This window comes from Prunus mume, linkage group LG2, assembly GCF_029339155.1.
Source record: "Prunus mume cultivar Tortuosa linkage group LG2, ASM2933915v1, whole genome shotgun sequence".
In the NCBI taxonomy this organism is placed as follows: Eukaryota; Viridiplantae; Streptophyta; class Magnoliopsida; order Rosales; family Rosaceae; genus Prunus; species Prunus mume.
Genome location: NC_142699.1, coordinates 22,285,124 through 22,300,571, shown reverse-complemented (window position 1 = coordinate 22,300,571; position 15,448 = coordinate 22,285,124). Strand labels below are relative to the sequence as shown.

Below are 15,448 nucleotides of genomic sequence, written 5' to 3'. Positions count from 1 at the left end.
TTGTCATGTTAATGGATTATGATATATGAATATCAATCCATGCTTGCATATTCATAACTTTATATATGCATTATCTTGATGAGACAAAAGCGGACCGATTCAACATTATTTCACGACGTTCTTCAGGAACTGTCATTTCTCTCTCAAACAGCGGGAAAATTGTCTCAAAATGTAGGAAAATAAACTCACCATCATTATCAATTCAAATTGACTGGATTGGATAATGTGGGAGTTGTGCTCGTAAGCTTCTTGACAAGAGACAAATATGTGACAATTTTAGTAGGCACATTCAATAAAACTGGTGAAGTGATCCATAATTAAATGTTGTATGGGCTCACAAATATCCATTGACTTATTTAAGGAACTCAAAATCAATTTTAGACTGAGATGATCTTATGACAACTTTTATTTGTGAGCATTCTTTGTAATGATATTTGTTGGACAGGACAATAGTTTGAGTCTTTAAATGATGTCCTTACAAATTTATAAAAATCTTATGTATCATTGTAGAACATGAATTGTCAAGATAGTCATGCCACAACATAAAAGTTATTCGATCAATGAACTTCTGGTTCATGACATCATAATTTTCAACTACTAGAATAGTTGTGTAATATTAGGGCCTCATGAACTTCTAGTTCATGACATCATAAACTTCAACTACTGTAATAATTGTGTAATATTGGGGCCTCATGAACTTCTGGTTCATGACATCATAAACTTCCTACCCACAAAAGAAAGTAGGAAGTTTCTCTAATAGACGCCTCTGAATGTCAATATTGGGCTGGTAATACAAAACATTACCATTGTAAAACGAAATTAACTAACCCAACATAAATAAAATAAAATGAGTAAAGTGGTATAAATGAGGAATAAAATAAATAAATTAAAGACTATGATATTCCAAGATAATCCAATATTAATGTGGATTCAATATGTAGATAAATTACAAGTTTAAAAATTAGATTTCTAACCAATTAAGGTTCATATAGGCACAAATAAGTAATGAACTTCAGGTTCATATATAGTATTAAGATCCATGAAAAACTATGAACTTCAAGTTCATATCAATATATATTCGAAACTTCAGGTTCGAATACATAGACCTAAATAAATTGAATTAATAGTTGTGCTTTGAAATTCATATTCAAATCGATGTATATGCACTCAAAACTTTTGATTCGGGTTCTTGACATATGAAGGCCTCATGGAATTCTGATTTTGATTAATACAAAATCGAGGAGTTTCATGTCCTTATGTGCTCTTTAAATTCGCGGAACTTCACGCCCTCAATTATTTGAAATCAAAGAACTTCAGGTTCTGATTCAATCAAAAGAACTCTATGTCTTAATCTAGTTATATGATGAGGATCGAGGAACTTTAGGCCCTGATATTTTGTATAATACAAACTCATCATAAGAATTAAGATAATACTTAAAATTAAATAAACAAACAAATTAAAAAAACATGGCATTATATGCATGTGTAATAAGAATAAGATTTTTTTTCTTCTTAAATGAGCATGATGAAGTCTGATGATGAGTACAAAGAAACTCTATACTATGTGATGACTCTAGCTCATATAAGAAGAAAGAAAATTCAAAGAAAGAAAACATACCAAGAGCAATGTCGTGCTGATAACGTGTTATAAAACTAGAGGGAGAAAATGTAGAAAGAAGTGATATGCTAAAGATAAAGTTTCACCATGTTTATTCTTCTCTTAATCTTTAATAGAACCACCTATTTATATGCTTATAAGAAGGAGATTGAATACCATCATTTACAATATACCTGTAGGTTACAAACACTAATTACAAATACTTAATACATAGGTTACATAATAAAATACTAAGAGGTATGGTGGTCATCCACCAACTCATGCATAATGCATTTACAACAAAAATAAATATTTTTATTTATAAGTAGTTTTGCATTTATAGGGCCTTCTTTTTTACTTTGTCCTGGGCCACCAAATTCTCAAGGCCGGCCCTACATGGAAGTACCTAAATTTATCAGAGCGTGTTTGGTTTCAAATACAAACTGAATCAGCGATCTGTTGAATCTAATAGAACATAATATAGAATAGGAATTTAAAAATAGGTGATTCATGAAGCATAACAAATACTCAATTTTTTGCTTTATTCAATAGCTATTGGAATCTGTTCCCATATATTGTTACTCATTGTCATCATGCCTTGATAACAGGGTCCTGAGAGTGACGAGCTTGCTGCTGCTTCAAGACTTGAAGATGATGTCAACTTTTACTAAATAGTGGATCCTAAGGTGGCAAAACTTTTCCATCTTGACCTTGAAGTTAAACGACCTGCTTTGATCTTGCTTAAGAAGGAGGCTGAGAAACTAAGTTATTTCGGTTAGTCTCTTTTTTATTATCACATTGGGTGAGATGTCTTAATTTGATTGTTTTGTGTTCCTTTACTCTATCCTCAGTTTCTCATTTCTGCAGATGGTAAATTTGAGAAGTCTGCAATTGCCGAGTGTGTCATTGCGAACAAGCTTCCTTTAGTCATCACATTTCCGTTTCCGTTCTAGTACTTTCATCATATTTACTTTTTTCCCATACTCTGCAATGCAAATTTTGCTTCTATAAAATTAATTTTTGTTTTTGTTGTTGTTTTTGTTTTTGTTTTTGTTTTTTTTTTTACATAATTGATATCTACATTGTATTTTTGTTGCAGCTTCTGTTTTTATTTGCAGTTTTTCCTTGCATATGTGTTGAAATGTTTTAAAATAAAATAAAAATAAAAAAAACTGTTGATTGTTTATATAAATATTGTATAACTGAATAAATATTTAAAAATCAAGTTTGGTGTAGTGGTTTATGAGTGAACCCTCCTCTTTTGAGGGACAATGTTTGAGTCCCTTCAATGATACAAAATCTTGTTTTTTAGGTCCCCTGCAACTGGCGGCAGGCCGGCGATAGGCTGTGGTGGGTGGGCGACGGTGAGAGGCCAACGTTGGCCGGATGTGGACATGTGACATAGTATACTTGCCTTAGATGGAGTGGCATTGTGTATAATGTTGATATTTTTTGATGATATTATTGTAAAATTAGGTACTACATTTTGGCCTTTTTTTGGTCAGATCGCTGGAAAATTTCATTAGAAACGAATAGAAAGGTTTACATCGGCTACAAGAAGAGCCATTCAATTCCAACATAATCCCAAACATGAGAACCCCCTGTCTAGAAACAAAACGAGCTACTGCATGTGCAGCCCGATTACAACGCCGGGGTGCAAACACAAAGATCCCTCGTGCAAAACTGAGACACCAGCTGCTGTATGTCGAAGACAATCCCTTCAACGTCAGCATCCACTGCAACCTGTCCGTTGAGTATTGAGATACCTCTTTGGACATCGACTATATTTTGGTTTTTGGCGTTGTGTTAATTAGATGAAATTATATTCTTATATTTCAAATTAGTAAACTATATTGTGTTTTAAAACTAAAGCTCTAAAAAGATAAACTAAATACAATAACTGGGTTGGGCTGCTAGGTGCTAAAAGAATGGTGCCCATCAATCACCATATGAACCTCTATCTCTGAATAATTTGAGCAGCAATCACTACATGAAAACCATCTTTCACGTTTCTCTAATAATTTACACAATTATGATGATACATGGAAAACTATCTGACATTTATGACAAAACCGCAAAAAGTTTGATGTATGCCCTAATTTTCCTCAATTGTCTTGATCACATCGTGCAACGTTCTTTTGAGCCTTTTGGGGCAGAAGAAGTTTACAGTTTCATCTCACAGGTATATGTTCTCCGAGCTTTTGGAGGAGAAGCTCCTCAATAATCAGTGTTAAGTTTTTCAATCAGATATCCTTGTTCAAGCTTTGCACATGCAAGGGGTCAGGGGGTTCTCCCACAGGTCATAGTTAGGGAAGGTCTCTTCTGGTAATCCAGTTCGCGTTTCGTGGGTGACAACAACGTCTTCGGCAAAGGTTGCCCATCCCAAGTAAGGGTCCCCAAAAGATTTTGACATAAGCCCCTTGTCCGGTTTTATGGATTTAAGACGATGACCCATATACCTGCGTGCCCCTATGATCAGTTTAGCAAAGTTGCCTCCATGGGTCATCACAAATACATCAGACTTCAAACAAACCAGGAAGTCAAGTGCTGCTAAGCTAGTCACATGCTTCCTGAAATTATCCAACTCCTGCTTAGTTGCCAACTCCTCTTTCGTTACCTGTTATGAACAGTCAAAATGAACCTATCCATCAAGAGGGGGGAAACAAGGACTTAAAGTGAAGAAGTGTCCATATGATCCACCAAATTTCAGCTTTCAAATGATTAATAGTTATCTGAAGTAACCTCAGCTAGAATTATTACGAACCGGAATTTCTAAAATCAACATGTCATTCAGGTAAATATTCTAAATAATGGAAATGGTATAATGTTTTAGGATATAATTTACTTAACAGTTCAAAATTAATGAGCCACCTTCACGACATAAGATCAGTCAGTAAGCTATGTTAGAATAACTTAGAAGTTCATACCAGATTTGGGAACATGTTCCTCAGTGGTGCCATCCTGTTGTGCCCACCATAGACCTGTCCGGAAGCAACATAAATTTGAGTCTCCTTAGGATAGCCCATTGCTCGAAGAATCACAGCCACTTCCCCAGGCTCAAGGGGACATCTCCCTTCCTTCCGCTTCTGCAGGGCTAGTTGCCATAGATGGGTACCATTCTGCATACCAAAATTGCCACCAAAAGAAAAGAAGAAACAAAATAAGACTAAAATTCTTTTAAGATTCTGACTGCATATAGTTGATCCAGATTATTTACCTTGTACCGTCTTGGCCATTCTTTTTCTCTGTATTTTGCCATTAGAGCTTTCTCTTCCCTTGTGCCCACAAAATCACAGAAGGATAGACCTACCATCCCTTTCTCAAACCTAAGATGAAGAGCCCTGCTAAGTGTGGAACTGTTAGTGAGGTTGAAAAGAATCCTGAAAGGGTTAAGCTCACTTTCCTAATGCCAATGTTACATACATATAAGGATTGGAGCTGCCAGTGCGGTTTCTCATCCTTGATGCTAATAAATCAGCCATCTGCTCTATTTCAGGAAGAAACTTAAGAGCATGATAGTTCACCCTGCACCTTAGCCTGTTGATTTCTTGAGGGACATTGTCATACCTGAAACCGGATTGTTAGCTTGATATACATTGTTGACCATTTGTCAGCAGCTTAAACCTTTTTTATCCAGCAGTTTTCTAACAGATACAACCACTTGTAAGTTTAGGGCAGCACACAGCACACCTATATATCAAATTCATGACTTACCCCAGTCGATCAACAAAAGGTTTTAGGGCCATTATCTTCTTCTCCTTGATTCGAGGCAGAACATTGTCGATGTAAAATTGTGCCGGTGCATACTTCGGAATGTTCTTTACTGTCCGTCTAAAGAAAAAAATCCCACAAATCATTGCGAGTTGCACCAACAATCCAAATGTTTTCCCTAAATTGGAGGGAGAGAGGGAGAGAAGGAGAGAAGGAGAGAGGGAGAGATATAGAGACAGAGAGAGCGAACTTAACCTTATACTTGAAAATAACTCAGTTTTGTCTGTAAACCACTCAGGAATATCACGAACAATGCGTACATCATCCTTCAGGTAATCAATGAAATGATCAACATCAAAGATATCTTCAAATTTCCTGCAGATATTGTCATATGTTAATAAAGAATTGCAAGCATAAGAGATCCCAACACAGTACCATATGGAGCAATTTCAAATGGTCATATTTTTCAGTGATCCTAAAAATGGCAAAAGATTTATAGATACATTATGTGTGCATACAAGCTACTTCTGATCCTATTAATTTGACAAGGGAGATTAATCCAAAATTTCAAGATTTGTAACAGAAGATCATTAACATGAATAACGATATTCTCTCTTCTTTTTTTCTTCTTCTTTACACATACACTGCTTTTAAAACATTACACTATTGTGACAGTAAGTATAAAAATAATGGTAAATCTCACGTTTGGTCTTTCCAAATCTGATCCTGCTTCAGCACTGGCAAAATAAGGGTGGCATTCATTATTTTGGCCACAGCCACTGCATTGCATATCTGCATGAAATAATATACACAATGGTAAATATGTGTACATACGTGGCTGACCACTTCACATACAATGGTAAGGCACAATCATCCACTTCTCAAAGAGTGAACTTAATAAAACCCACTTAAAAAACATTATCTCATACTAATATGCGAATTACCAACCAGACTAGTGCATTTCTCCACCATTATCACTCAATTAAAATAAGTTGAGATTGCTATATATATTTGTTTGTAAACCATGGGAAATCAATGGGATCCACAAGGCCGATAAAGTATATAAATGAGCAATCTGTGTGTAAACAGAGAAATTCAGCCAAGCTACATTGGTAAAGCAAAGACCAGTAAAGCTCTTCTGGCCACAAAGAGAGCAGACCAAATACAATGAGCTTACAGCCACAGCAAGAGAGACAAGCTAATAAACAAGGAGAACACGTGACTGCCACATCAGCAGACAAGATGTTGCCAATTTCAGCAAGCCATCTAGCATGGACACCAAGCTGGCAAACATATTATGGTTGAAGTTGTAACAGATTAACTGTTGCGGCTAACAATTGTGACTAATCTGTAACAGTCTATAGCCATCACTTAACTAACAGGCTTAGCTGGCTTTCTGGCAAATCCTTAGGAGCTTTGGCTATATATTTGAGAAAATTGATACTGTACTTTCTCTTGAAGGTTCTTGAAGTTTTCTTTCACTTGTCCATTCTTATAATGTGCACAAGTTGGTGAAAAAATTTAGGAAAAGACTTTCTAAATCAGATTACAAGTAAACAGAGCAGAACATACCGCAATTCTTTGCTGATTTAGACCCCCCTCTGCATGGATAAATATGTACCCAGTTGTTTCATTTTCAGGTGGAAGATCTGAATAGAGCAAGAAAGATTCTAAATTTAGAAAAGAAACTCAAACACGGAAATAGAATCTAGAACTTGACATAGTAAACAGATCTAGATTACAAGGGAGCAGCAAAAACAACTCACAACAACATTGTAGTTAGATTTCTAAAATAGTAAAAGAGGAGCTCAGCTTACCTGAAAATCCACCAAGGCGACGCTCAGCACAGGGCTTCCAAGATGTGGTTGCTGAATAAGGATTCTCCCAAAGTGAAGGCGCTTCCTTGACCTGAAATTTCAACAATCTCACAATTCATTACAGACATTTCAACGTTGACCTAACACACAGCTTCAGAAACTTACATGAGGACAGTGAAGAGTGATGCCATCTTTTTTACACAAGTAAGGAGCATTCTGCAATACAATTCAACAAAAAATGAAAGCAATTAACAAACATAAAAATCCAGAGCTCCAAGAAAATCTGATCTTATCCTAATTTCCAGACACCAGAAATCCAAACAATAAAAAGCACAAAAAGAACCAATACCACTCGTTTCACGATTGCCAAAATCGACACTAAGCCAAGGAGGGCAACGACAATGACCACGACGAGTGAGATCCTAGAGCTGTTAGCGTCGTCGCCAATGGACGGACAGATGTATTGGAAATGGGAGAAGAAGGGACGGTCACGATCTTTGTAGGGGTGGCGACCGCGACCGTCGTCGTCGTCTACGGGTTGAATGTCCGAGATCAAAGGAGAGGAGTCTTCATCTCGCTTCATTGGAGAAGAAGTGCCTCGAGCCCCCATCGAGATGGAGTGCCTGAGCTCAGCCATGGCTCGCTTCGGACTGTAAGTCATGGCTTTTGAGGTTTTTTCTGGCTTTGGTAATGTTAAAGATAGAGTGAGGAGGTAAAGCCAAAGGCGATTTATTTTCGTAAATAAAATTAAAAAAATGATAAAACAACAATTTACTTTTGGTCTATATAGTTTGCCCATTTTATAATTTCATCCCGTAGTTTTAATTTTAGGAATTTGACACCCTTCTTAAATTGATCGAATTGAAAATGATAAGGATACAATTGAAAAAATTGAAACTAGATAGACTAAGTAGTAAATCTTGCAAACTACGGGGACTAAAAAGACTTTTCGTTAAATGAAAATTAAGAGGGAACGGCACCGTTTTGAATGGGATGGGCATTTTTGGACATCTAAAACTAACAGCCCGAACACTGGTAACTAACCAAAGCCATCATCACGCAGACACAGAACCTAGCAGCCCGGCACCAAAGAAGGAAGGAACACGAAGCACACCAGTGACCGCCACATGGCGGCCACTCGAGCCCCTCTGTCCTCATACCAAAACCCTAGCTCCACACCCACATTGAAATCTCCTCCCAAACCCTCTTATGTCGCTTTTGAAATCAAAGCCTCGACCTTGAGGAAGAAGAAGCAGAACGGCATTAGGTGCGAGATCAAGAGCTTCGAGAATCCGCACAATTGGACCATCGAGCCGGATACGCCTATTCGCGTCTTTCACAACCATCCAGAAGCTCAGGTGGCAATGGCTTCCGGATCGGCAGTGAAGAAGGTCTGCCTCTTCTACTGCGCCGAGACCAAGTCGCTCGCTCAGAAAGTCGCGGCTCAATCTGACGCCATTGAGCTCCGTAGCATCACTTGGAGGTGAGCTATAATTAGACATTTTCCATGGAAAATGTAAATTTTCATTATAAATGCATGAGCTTTATTGTTTCTGAATTGCTCTTGTATCCAATTTTGAAAATTTTGTTTCTTTTAGGAAATTTGATGATGGGTTTCCCAACATATTCATACCCAATGCTCATGGCATTCGAGGACACCATGTGGCCTTTCTGGCCTCGTTTAGTTCCCCATCAGTGATTTTTGAGCAGCTCTCTGTGATCTATGCATTGCCCAAGTTGTTCATCGCCTCATTCACGCTCGTCCTTCCCTTTTTTCCCACTGGGACTTCTGAGCGTATGGAGGATGAGGGAGATGTTGCCACCGCTTTCACACTTGCCAGGGCCTTGTCAAATATACCCATTTCAATGGGAGGGCCCACTAGTTTAGTCATCTATGATATCCATGCCTTGCAGGTTCCTCTACCACATTACTATACAATTGTGTCTTCTCATAGTCATCAGTAAGCAATATGCAATGATTTTTCTGACAGTATTTTTTTCATTGTCTTTTGTGTGTTTAGGAGAGATTTTACTTTGGTGATAATATCTTACCATGCTTTGAAAGTGGGATCCCTTTGCTCAAAAGTAGGCTGCAACAGCTCCCTGATTCTGACAATGTAAAGTTCTTTTCCCCTCTGGATGTTGATAAGAGTAATTATTCAAATCAATTTTTATTTCTGAAATTGTGTGATGATTTTCTTCACATTTCAGATATCCATTGCTTTTCCTGATGATGGTGCATGGAAACGATTTCATAAGCAGCTACAGCATTTCCCAACGGTATTTTGTTTTCCCTTTCCTAGTAACAAGTTGGAGCTAAGAGTCTTCAAAACCACATATACATGACAATTATCTTCCTGTCTTCATGTTTGTTCTAAGTATTTTGACAAGAATCTGCTCATTGAGCCCTGTGCACTACTCTTCATAGTTATATAATAGGATGGATATGTCAATGAGCTGGGTGCATTAAATTGCATGCTCTATACTCCGATTCCATCCTTAAGATTTCATCATAAAGCTTATAGTTTGTGTAAGAAGTGCAGCTGGACACTGTTTGTTCAACTATGTTGTGGTTTCATCTCCTTCGCTGACATTTTCATGATCTTTAATATTTACTTCATGAAGGCGTGATTTAATTATGTTTCTTGTTGGCTGCATAACCTTCCACAATTAAATGCAGATTGTCTGTGCTAAAGTTCGGGAAGGTGACCAACGAATTGTACGTATTAAGGAGGGAGACGCAAGAGGACGGCATGTTGTGATTGTTGATGATTTGGTTCAATCTGGTGGCACCTTGATTGAATGCCAGGTATCAAAATCCTGGGTGAACTTATTGTCTGCTGCCTGATACTAATAACCTTAAAATAAAAGAAGACTATGAATGATGTGCCTGCCTTGAGCACAACATTTTAACCCTATAATACTGGTCATAACACACAGAACCTTGAAATTCAGATAGAATATGGCCCAATTGATAACATGATCAACACTTTTGGCAAAAAGTAAAGAACAAAATTGTCACTGGGTTGGATCTGGAAAATAACTTCTTGACCAATAGATGGACATTGGACTTATTGCTTGTTTCTTGCTACACACTCCTAACTTTCACAGAGGAGAATAGTTCTTCCATTTGTTTATAACTAATCTGAAATGTCTTGTTATGTTCTCACTTGTTTTAGAAAGTTTTAGCCGCCCATGGAGCTGCGAAAATCAGTGCTTATGTAACGCATGGGATTTTTCCTAATAGATCATGGGAACGCTTTCAAAGAGATAATGGAGGTATTACGCGCTCTACTTACTTTTCCTCTGAAGTTTTTATTACTCGTTATTCTTTTGATTTGTAGTTAACTTTCTTGCTCTTGTATAATTTAACAGAAAATTAACTCACTACTACATGGTGCCAACTTGGTTGAGACTCTCCAAGTACAATTTCTAATTCCTCTGTGCATTCTTTCTTTCCTTTTCCAACCAGGGAAACCTGAGCATGGGCTGACCTACTTCTGGATTACAGACTCATGTCCACTGACAGTGGAAGATGTGATGCACAATCCACCGTTTGAAGTTCTCAGCCTTGCTGGTTCTATAGCGGCTACTCTTCAAATATAAGAGAAACTTAGGAGCACTAGATAAAAGTGCCTTCTCTTAGGTTTTATTTCTTGTTCTCCCGCCCTTTCTTCCTCTTATGGGGTTCAACAGATTATAGAGTCATCAAGCATAGAGAAGTACAAGGATTCGAGTATCAGGCTGCAGCGAAGAATTTTTACTTTTTGTAGCAGTTATTATGACAAAATGATGCAAACTTTCAGGGGCATTGACAAAGTTTAGCACTTTGATTACAATAAACACCTGGTATCCTCAATGCTAAGTTGCTGTCAAAAGTATAATCTAGCTCTAGGAATAGAGCAAGGGCAAATAGCCATTTCTGAAGAAAAGTTATAGGCTAACATTGTCTACAGTTCGAGCATATGTGATTTCCTTTTAGACAAATTGCAAGAAGTTATTTCTATATGTTAAGTATTTCATATGTGGAAAGCAAGTGAAGGAAATTAGCCTTCATATTGTATCACTACTCTTTAGTAACTGTTTCTGCACTGGTGTGCACGGTGCCTGCCTTTCTTGGCCCTGTATCCTTCTCCAGAAGGATGGTACAAACTAAATGGTGATGGCAGCTTGCAAGGATGAATCTGACAGAATGGGTGCTGGGGTTGGTGATCGTCGAGGAGGGTGGCTTGCCAATCACTTCAGGCAGGGCGAAGCCACCTTCAGAGCCATCTTTTTTGGATGAAATTCTTAGATAGGTCTATAATAGTGTTTTTTATAGTACTTTTAGAAATTATATAATTGTTGGTGATTACAAGAAGTAAAAAGATATTTATTTTACTAGCATTTACCAAATTAAAGTTTTTGTAACAAATTCATGGTCAATATTTGATACCAAATATAGTGCTTCTTATGTAGTTTAGTAGCTCCGGATGCACCAGATGTGAAGTACATATTTGGCACTCCTTGTTCCCTTTAAAGGACATTTGTGGTGTTGCTGGCAGAGCAGGGGGAGGTGGAGTTGGTACTAGCGAAGCTAGTGTAAATGGCAGAGGTGGAGCTGGCGAAGGCATAGTTGGCAGAGGCAGAGTTGGCCGAGGCCTATTTGGCAAAGGTGGAGCTAGCGGAGGCGTAGTTGGCAAAGGCAGAGTTGGTCGAGGCCTATTTGGCAAAGGTGGAGCTAGCAGAGGCAGAATCAGTAGAGGCGTAGCTGGCATGGCGGGAAATGGTGAAGATGTAGCCGTCAATGGCGGAGGTGTAGGTGGCAAAATTAGAGCTAGCGGAGGCGTAGCTGGCATAGGCGGAGATGGCCAAGGCGTAGCCAACACAGGTGGAGATGGTGGAGGTGTATCTGGCAAGTGAGGAGCTGGCAGAGGTGTAGCTGGCAAAATCAGAGTTAATGGAGGCGCAACCGGCATAGGCGGAGATGGCGGAGGCGTAGATGGCATAGGGGGAGATGGCGGAGGTGTAACAGGCAAAGGCGGAGATAGCAGAGGCGTAGGTGGCAAAGGCAGAGCTTGTGGAGGCGTAGCTGGCGAATAAGTAGTTGGTTCTACCCTTGCCTTGAGGCAAGGTAATTTGAGCACAATAGTGCCAATGGAAGTTCCAATAGCATTATTGCAAGAGGCATAAATCTTCTTACCAAGAACATCAGAGGTAATTTTGATGCGGTCCATAATAATGTTAACCTAAATTCTGGTTACAAGCTAATTTGATCGCCTCCTCACTCGCAGAAGTTCCTTCAAAATCAATGTACTTCACATCATCCACTGACACAGTCGAGGCCTGAGTTTTGCATTTGTGATCACCATTACAATAAAACTGGTCAATGATGACGGAATTTTGAGCTCCATCGAGTGTGATCTTCTCAAACGTTATGTTCCTAGCATACCCGGATCCGCCCTGCCACGTCTTGACCCTGGCTCCACTTGTAGTCCCACTGAAACTACAATATCTCACGTACACATTCTCCACTTTCTCGAGTTGCCCATATGCTCCCAAGCTTCCCACAATGTTTGCAAAAGAGAATTTTAAGTTAATATTATAAGCTAGATTTTTCAATAAGGATTTGTGTTAAGGACTACGTACCTAATTCCATGGCCTGGTCCGCACACGATGTTGGCGATGTTGAGATCGAAGCAGCCACCGTTTATGGCTATACAGTCATCGCCGGTTCCAATGGTAGAGTGTTGAATAAAGACATTGTGTGAGCTTGAGATGTCAATGCCATCAGTGTTTGGACTGTCTTCAAGTGCTGTTATGGTGAGATGAGAGACATACACATTGTTGCAATGGCTTTAGCAATGTGGGCTCTTGCATTGTTTAGATTAGTAAGTCCACTTAGTTTAAGATTATTGCGTCCATGAGAGAGGTTACAATGAGGAGTTTAAAGTGAGGAGGTTATTTGAGGGGACCGATCCCACCATCAAAATATTTAAAATATTTAAGTCCCATGATTTCTTTACATTTGTTAATGGTGAGATTGACCTCCTCAAATAGCCTCATTACTTTAAACTCCTTATTATAGCTTCTTCGTCCATGGAAGTGCAGAGCCTGCAGTAACATTCAAATTAGTAAGCCCAATTTCAGTAAAAAAACACTAAATTAAATTAAATTGAAAAAAAAAAAATTCATACATATGGTGGTTTGCAATTCTTCTTATTCATCTGGAGCAGTTTGCATGATAATGTGTCGTATTGGTTGGGAGTGGTCCACCAAGATGAACCATGACCGTTGATTTCTCCTGGACCATCAACCAAGAGATTGCCCAGATTCGAAAATTGGAGCCAATCCGACGATTTACACCCTTTCCATTAGCGGTGGGCAAGGTACGGTATGGTACGGTATTGAGCCCATATCGCTATCGATACCGAAAATTTAAAGGGAGTTTCACTAAAACACCCAAAATGGAGGTTGAAATTATAAAAAAACCCAACACCCAAAACACTTTATAAACACACCCAAAACTCATCATTACACACACTCAAAACTCATTTATAAACACACCAAAAAAGTTGACTTTGGAGTTGATTTTGGGTATATTTCTATGTTTAAATAGTGCTTGGGTTTTTTTATAAATACATGTCTAGGATTGGGTTTATTTATAAATTTGTAAAATTTAAATCGGTATGGTACAGTATGAGATTATGGTTTGCCAAAATTTGTACCGTACCGTACAAATCGGTATCGGTACTACTTTGGTACCAAAATGATACAACTAAAAATGAACCAATTCAATATTCAATACCAGAATAAGTGATACATAAGTTACAAATTCAAAGATTCAACATATTCAATATCCAAATCCTAATCAACATATTCAATATCCAAATTCAAATCAACATATTTAATATCCATCAATATATTCAATATCCAAATCAACCAAATCAATATTTATCCATCAACATATTCATCAAATCCAAATGGTTAAAACTCATACCTTATGGCTTACAAACCAAAATAGTTAAAATTATGTCTTATGGCTTACAAAAATACAAACACAATCTAAACATAAATGACAAAAACATAAAGTTATACTCTTCAGTACGGTACGGTATTGACCAGTACCAAAATCTTGATACCGCTACCATACCATACTATATTGGTACGGTACGGTAAGGTACCGAATATCTCTCCATACCAAATGAAACGGTATGAAATCGGTATGGTACGGTGCGGTTAGGGTACGGTTTCGGTATTATGGTTTAAGATGCCCACCCCTACTTTCCATGCATCCAACGTTTTGGGTGCCACTAGTTTTCCCAGGATATGCTCACCACACCCAACAGGAAAGGAGAAAAAGAACGATTTAATCAGTTTTTCAATAAGTAAGAAAAATCATATTGTTGAAATAAGTGTTTTCAGCTCATCAAAAAAGAAAATTTTTATTTATAAAAAAAAAAAAAAAAAAAAAAAAACCAGTGTTTTCAAAGGCGTGTGTAGGTTACCTGAACATGAATATTTGAGTTGCAAGGGCCTTCAAACTTGATGGGCTGCAATGAGAAAGTTTTTGTCTCTGGTATAACAATTGTTGGTACGCCGTTAGCTTCATCGGATGCTCCGCATAACTCTTCCCATGCTTTTACAAAAGCCTAGATTTGCAAAGTGAACAAACTGTTAAGTGATTGCTCCTTTTAGCTTAAGATAATGGCAAATAAAGGAATAAAATAAAACAAGAAAATAAAAATGCTCTCTTCCTTATTGTATAACATGATGACATTTTAATGTTGTCGCATTATCCATCCAAACTATTGATAAGAGGAACATGTATTTTATGTGAATATGTGGTTTAAATATACAGTTTGACAACATTAACACGTCAAGCTATCTAACAAGCGAACATTACTCGAAAGAACTAAATGCATGTGTTACGAGAAGTTAATTACCCTGGAATCATTAGTTTTTCCGTCTCCAACAACACCATATTTAAGAACATTGAATGATATTTGTGATAACAATATTAGTTAGTTTGTATTCAGTTAAGCTGTCACGTATGTGCTCACGTGTTGTTAGTTAGTATTAGCTGTAGTTAGTTAGATTGTTAAGTCTTGGTTATTGAGATATATAAAATTGATGACACTACGATTATAATCATTCCTGTGAAATCAGTATACAGAGCATATCATTTTCTTGAATCTTCTTCTTCCTTCTTAGCTTTCTCAATTCTTAAGCTTCCTCTTCTAAACTGTTAACGATTTGACTATGTCTAAAACCAATCAACTGAGATGAAGCAATGTAGAATATCAAAAGTGTAACTAGTATTTTCTTCATATTATTTACGAAA

At 37.7% G+C, this 15,448-nt stretch overlaps 2 protein-coding genes and 1 long non-coding RNA gene across 3 annotated transcripts; 2 read left to right on the top strand and 1 right to left on the bottom strand.

The window, feature by feature from the left end:
* Positions 1–3,518: 3,518 nt before the first annotated feature.
* Positions 3,519–7,945, bottom strand: LOC103321827 (O-fucosyltransferase family protein). The gene is made up of 11 exons (XM_008223667.2): positions 7,475–7,945; positions 7,291–7,341; positions 7,126–7,216; positions 6,881–6,957; positions 6,012–6,100; positions 5,564–5,683; positions 5,312–5,428; positions 5,021–5,164; positions 4,815–4,938; positions 4,525–4,716; positions 3,519–4,214 (listed from the first exon to the last, which is right to left on the bottom strand). The coding sequence occupies exons 1-11, from the start codon at positions 7,922–7,924 to the stop codon at positions 3,855–3,857; spliced, it is 1,815 nt and encodes a 604-aa protein (XP_008221889.2). The 5' UTR covers positions 7,925–7,945; the 3' UTR covers positions 3,519–3,854.
* A 216-nt stretch (positions 7,946–8,161) lies between these two features.
* Positions 8,162–11,539, top strand: LOC103321826 (ribose-phosphate pyrophosphokinase 4). The gene is made up of 7 exons (XM_008223666.2): positions 8,162–8,608; positions 8,724–9,039; positions 9,147–9,242; positions 9,337–9,405; positions 9,806–9,934; positions 10,305–10,404; positions 10,598–11,539. Exons 1-7 carry the CDS (start codon positions 8,253–8,255, stop codon positions 10,729–10,731), a joined length of 1,200 nt encoding a protein of 399 aa, XP_008221888.2. The 5' UTR covers positions 8,162–8,252; the 3' UTR covers positions 10,732–11,539.
* Positions 11,540–12,183: 644 nt separating this feature from the next.
* On the top strand, positions 12,184–12,638 carry LOC148919840 (uncharacterized). The gene is made up of 2 exons (XR_016124100.1): positions 12,184–12,321; positions 12,402–12,638. It is a non-coding gene; the product is annotated as an uncharacterized LOC148919840 (long non-coding RNA).
* The last annotated feature ends 2,810 nt before the right edge of the window (positions 12,639–15,448 follow it).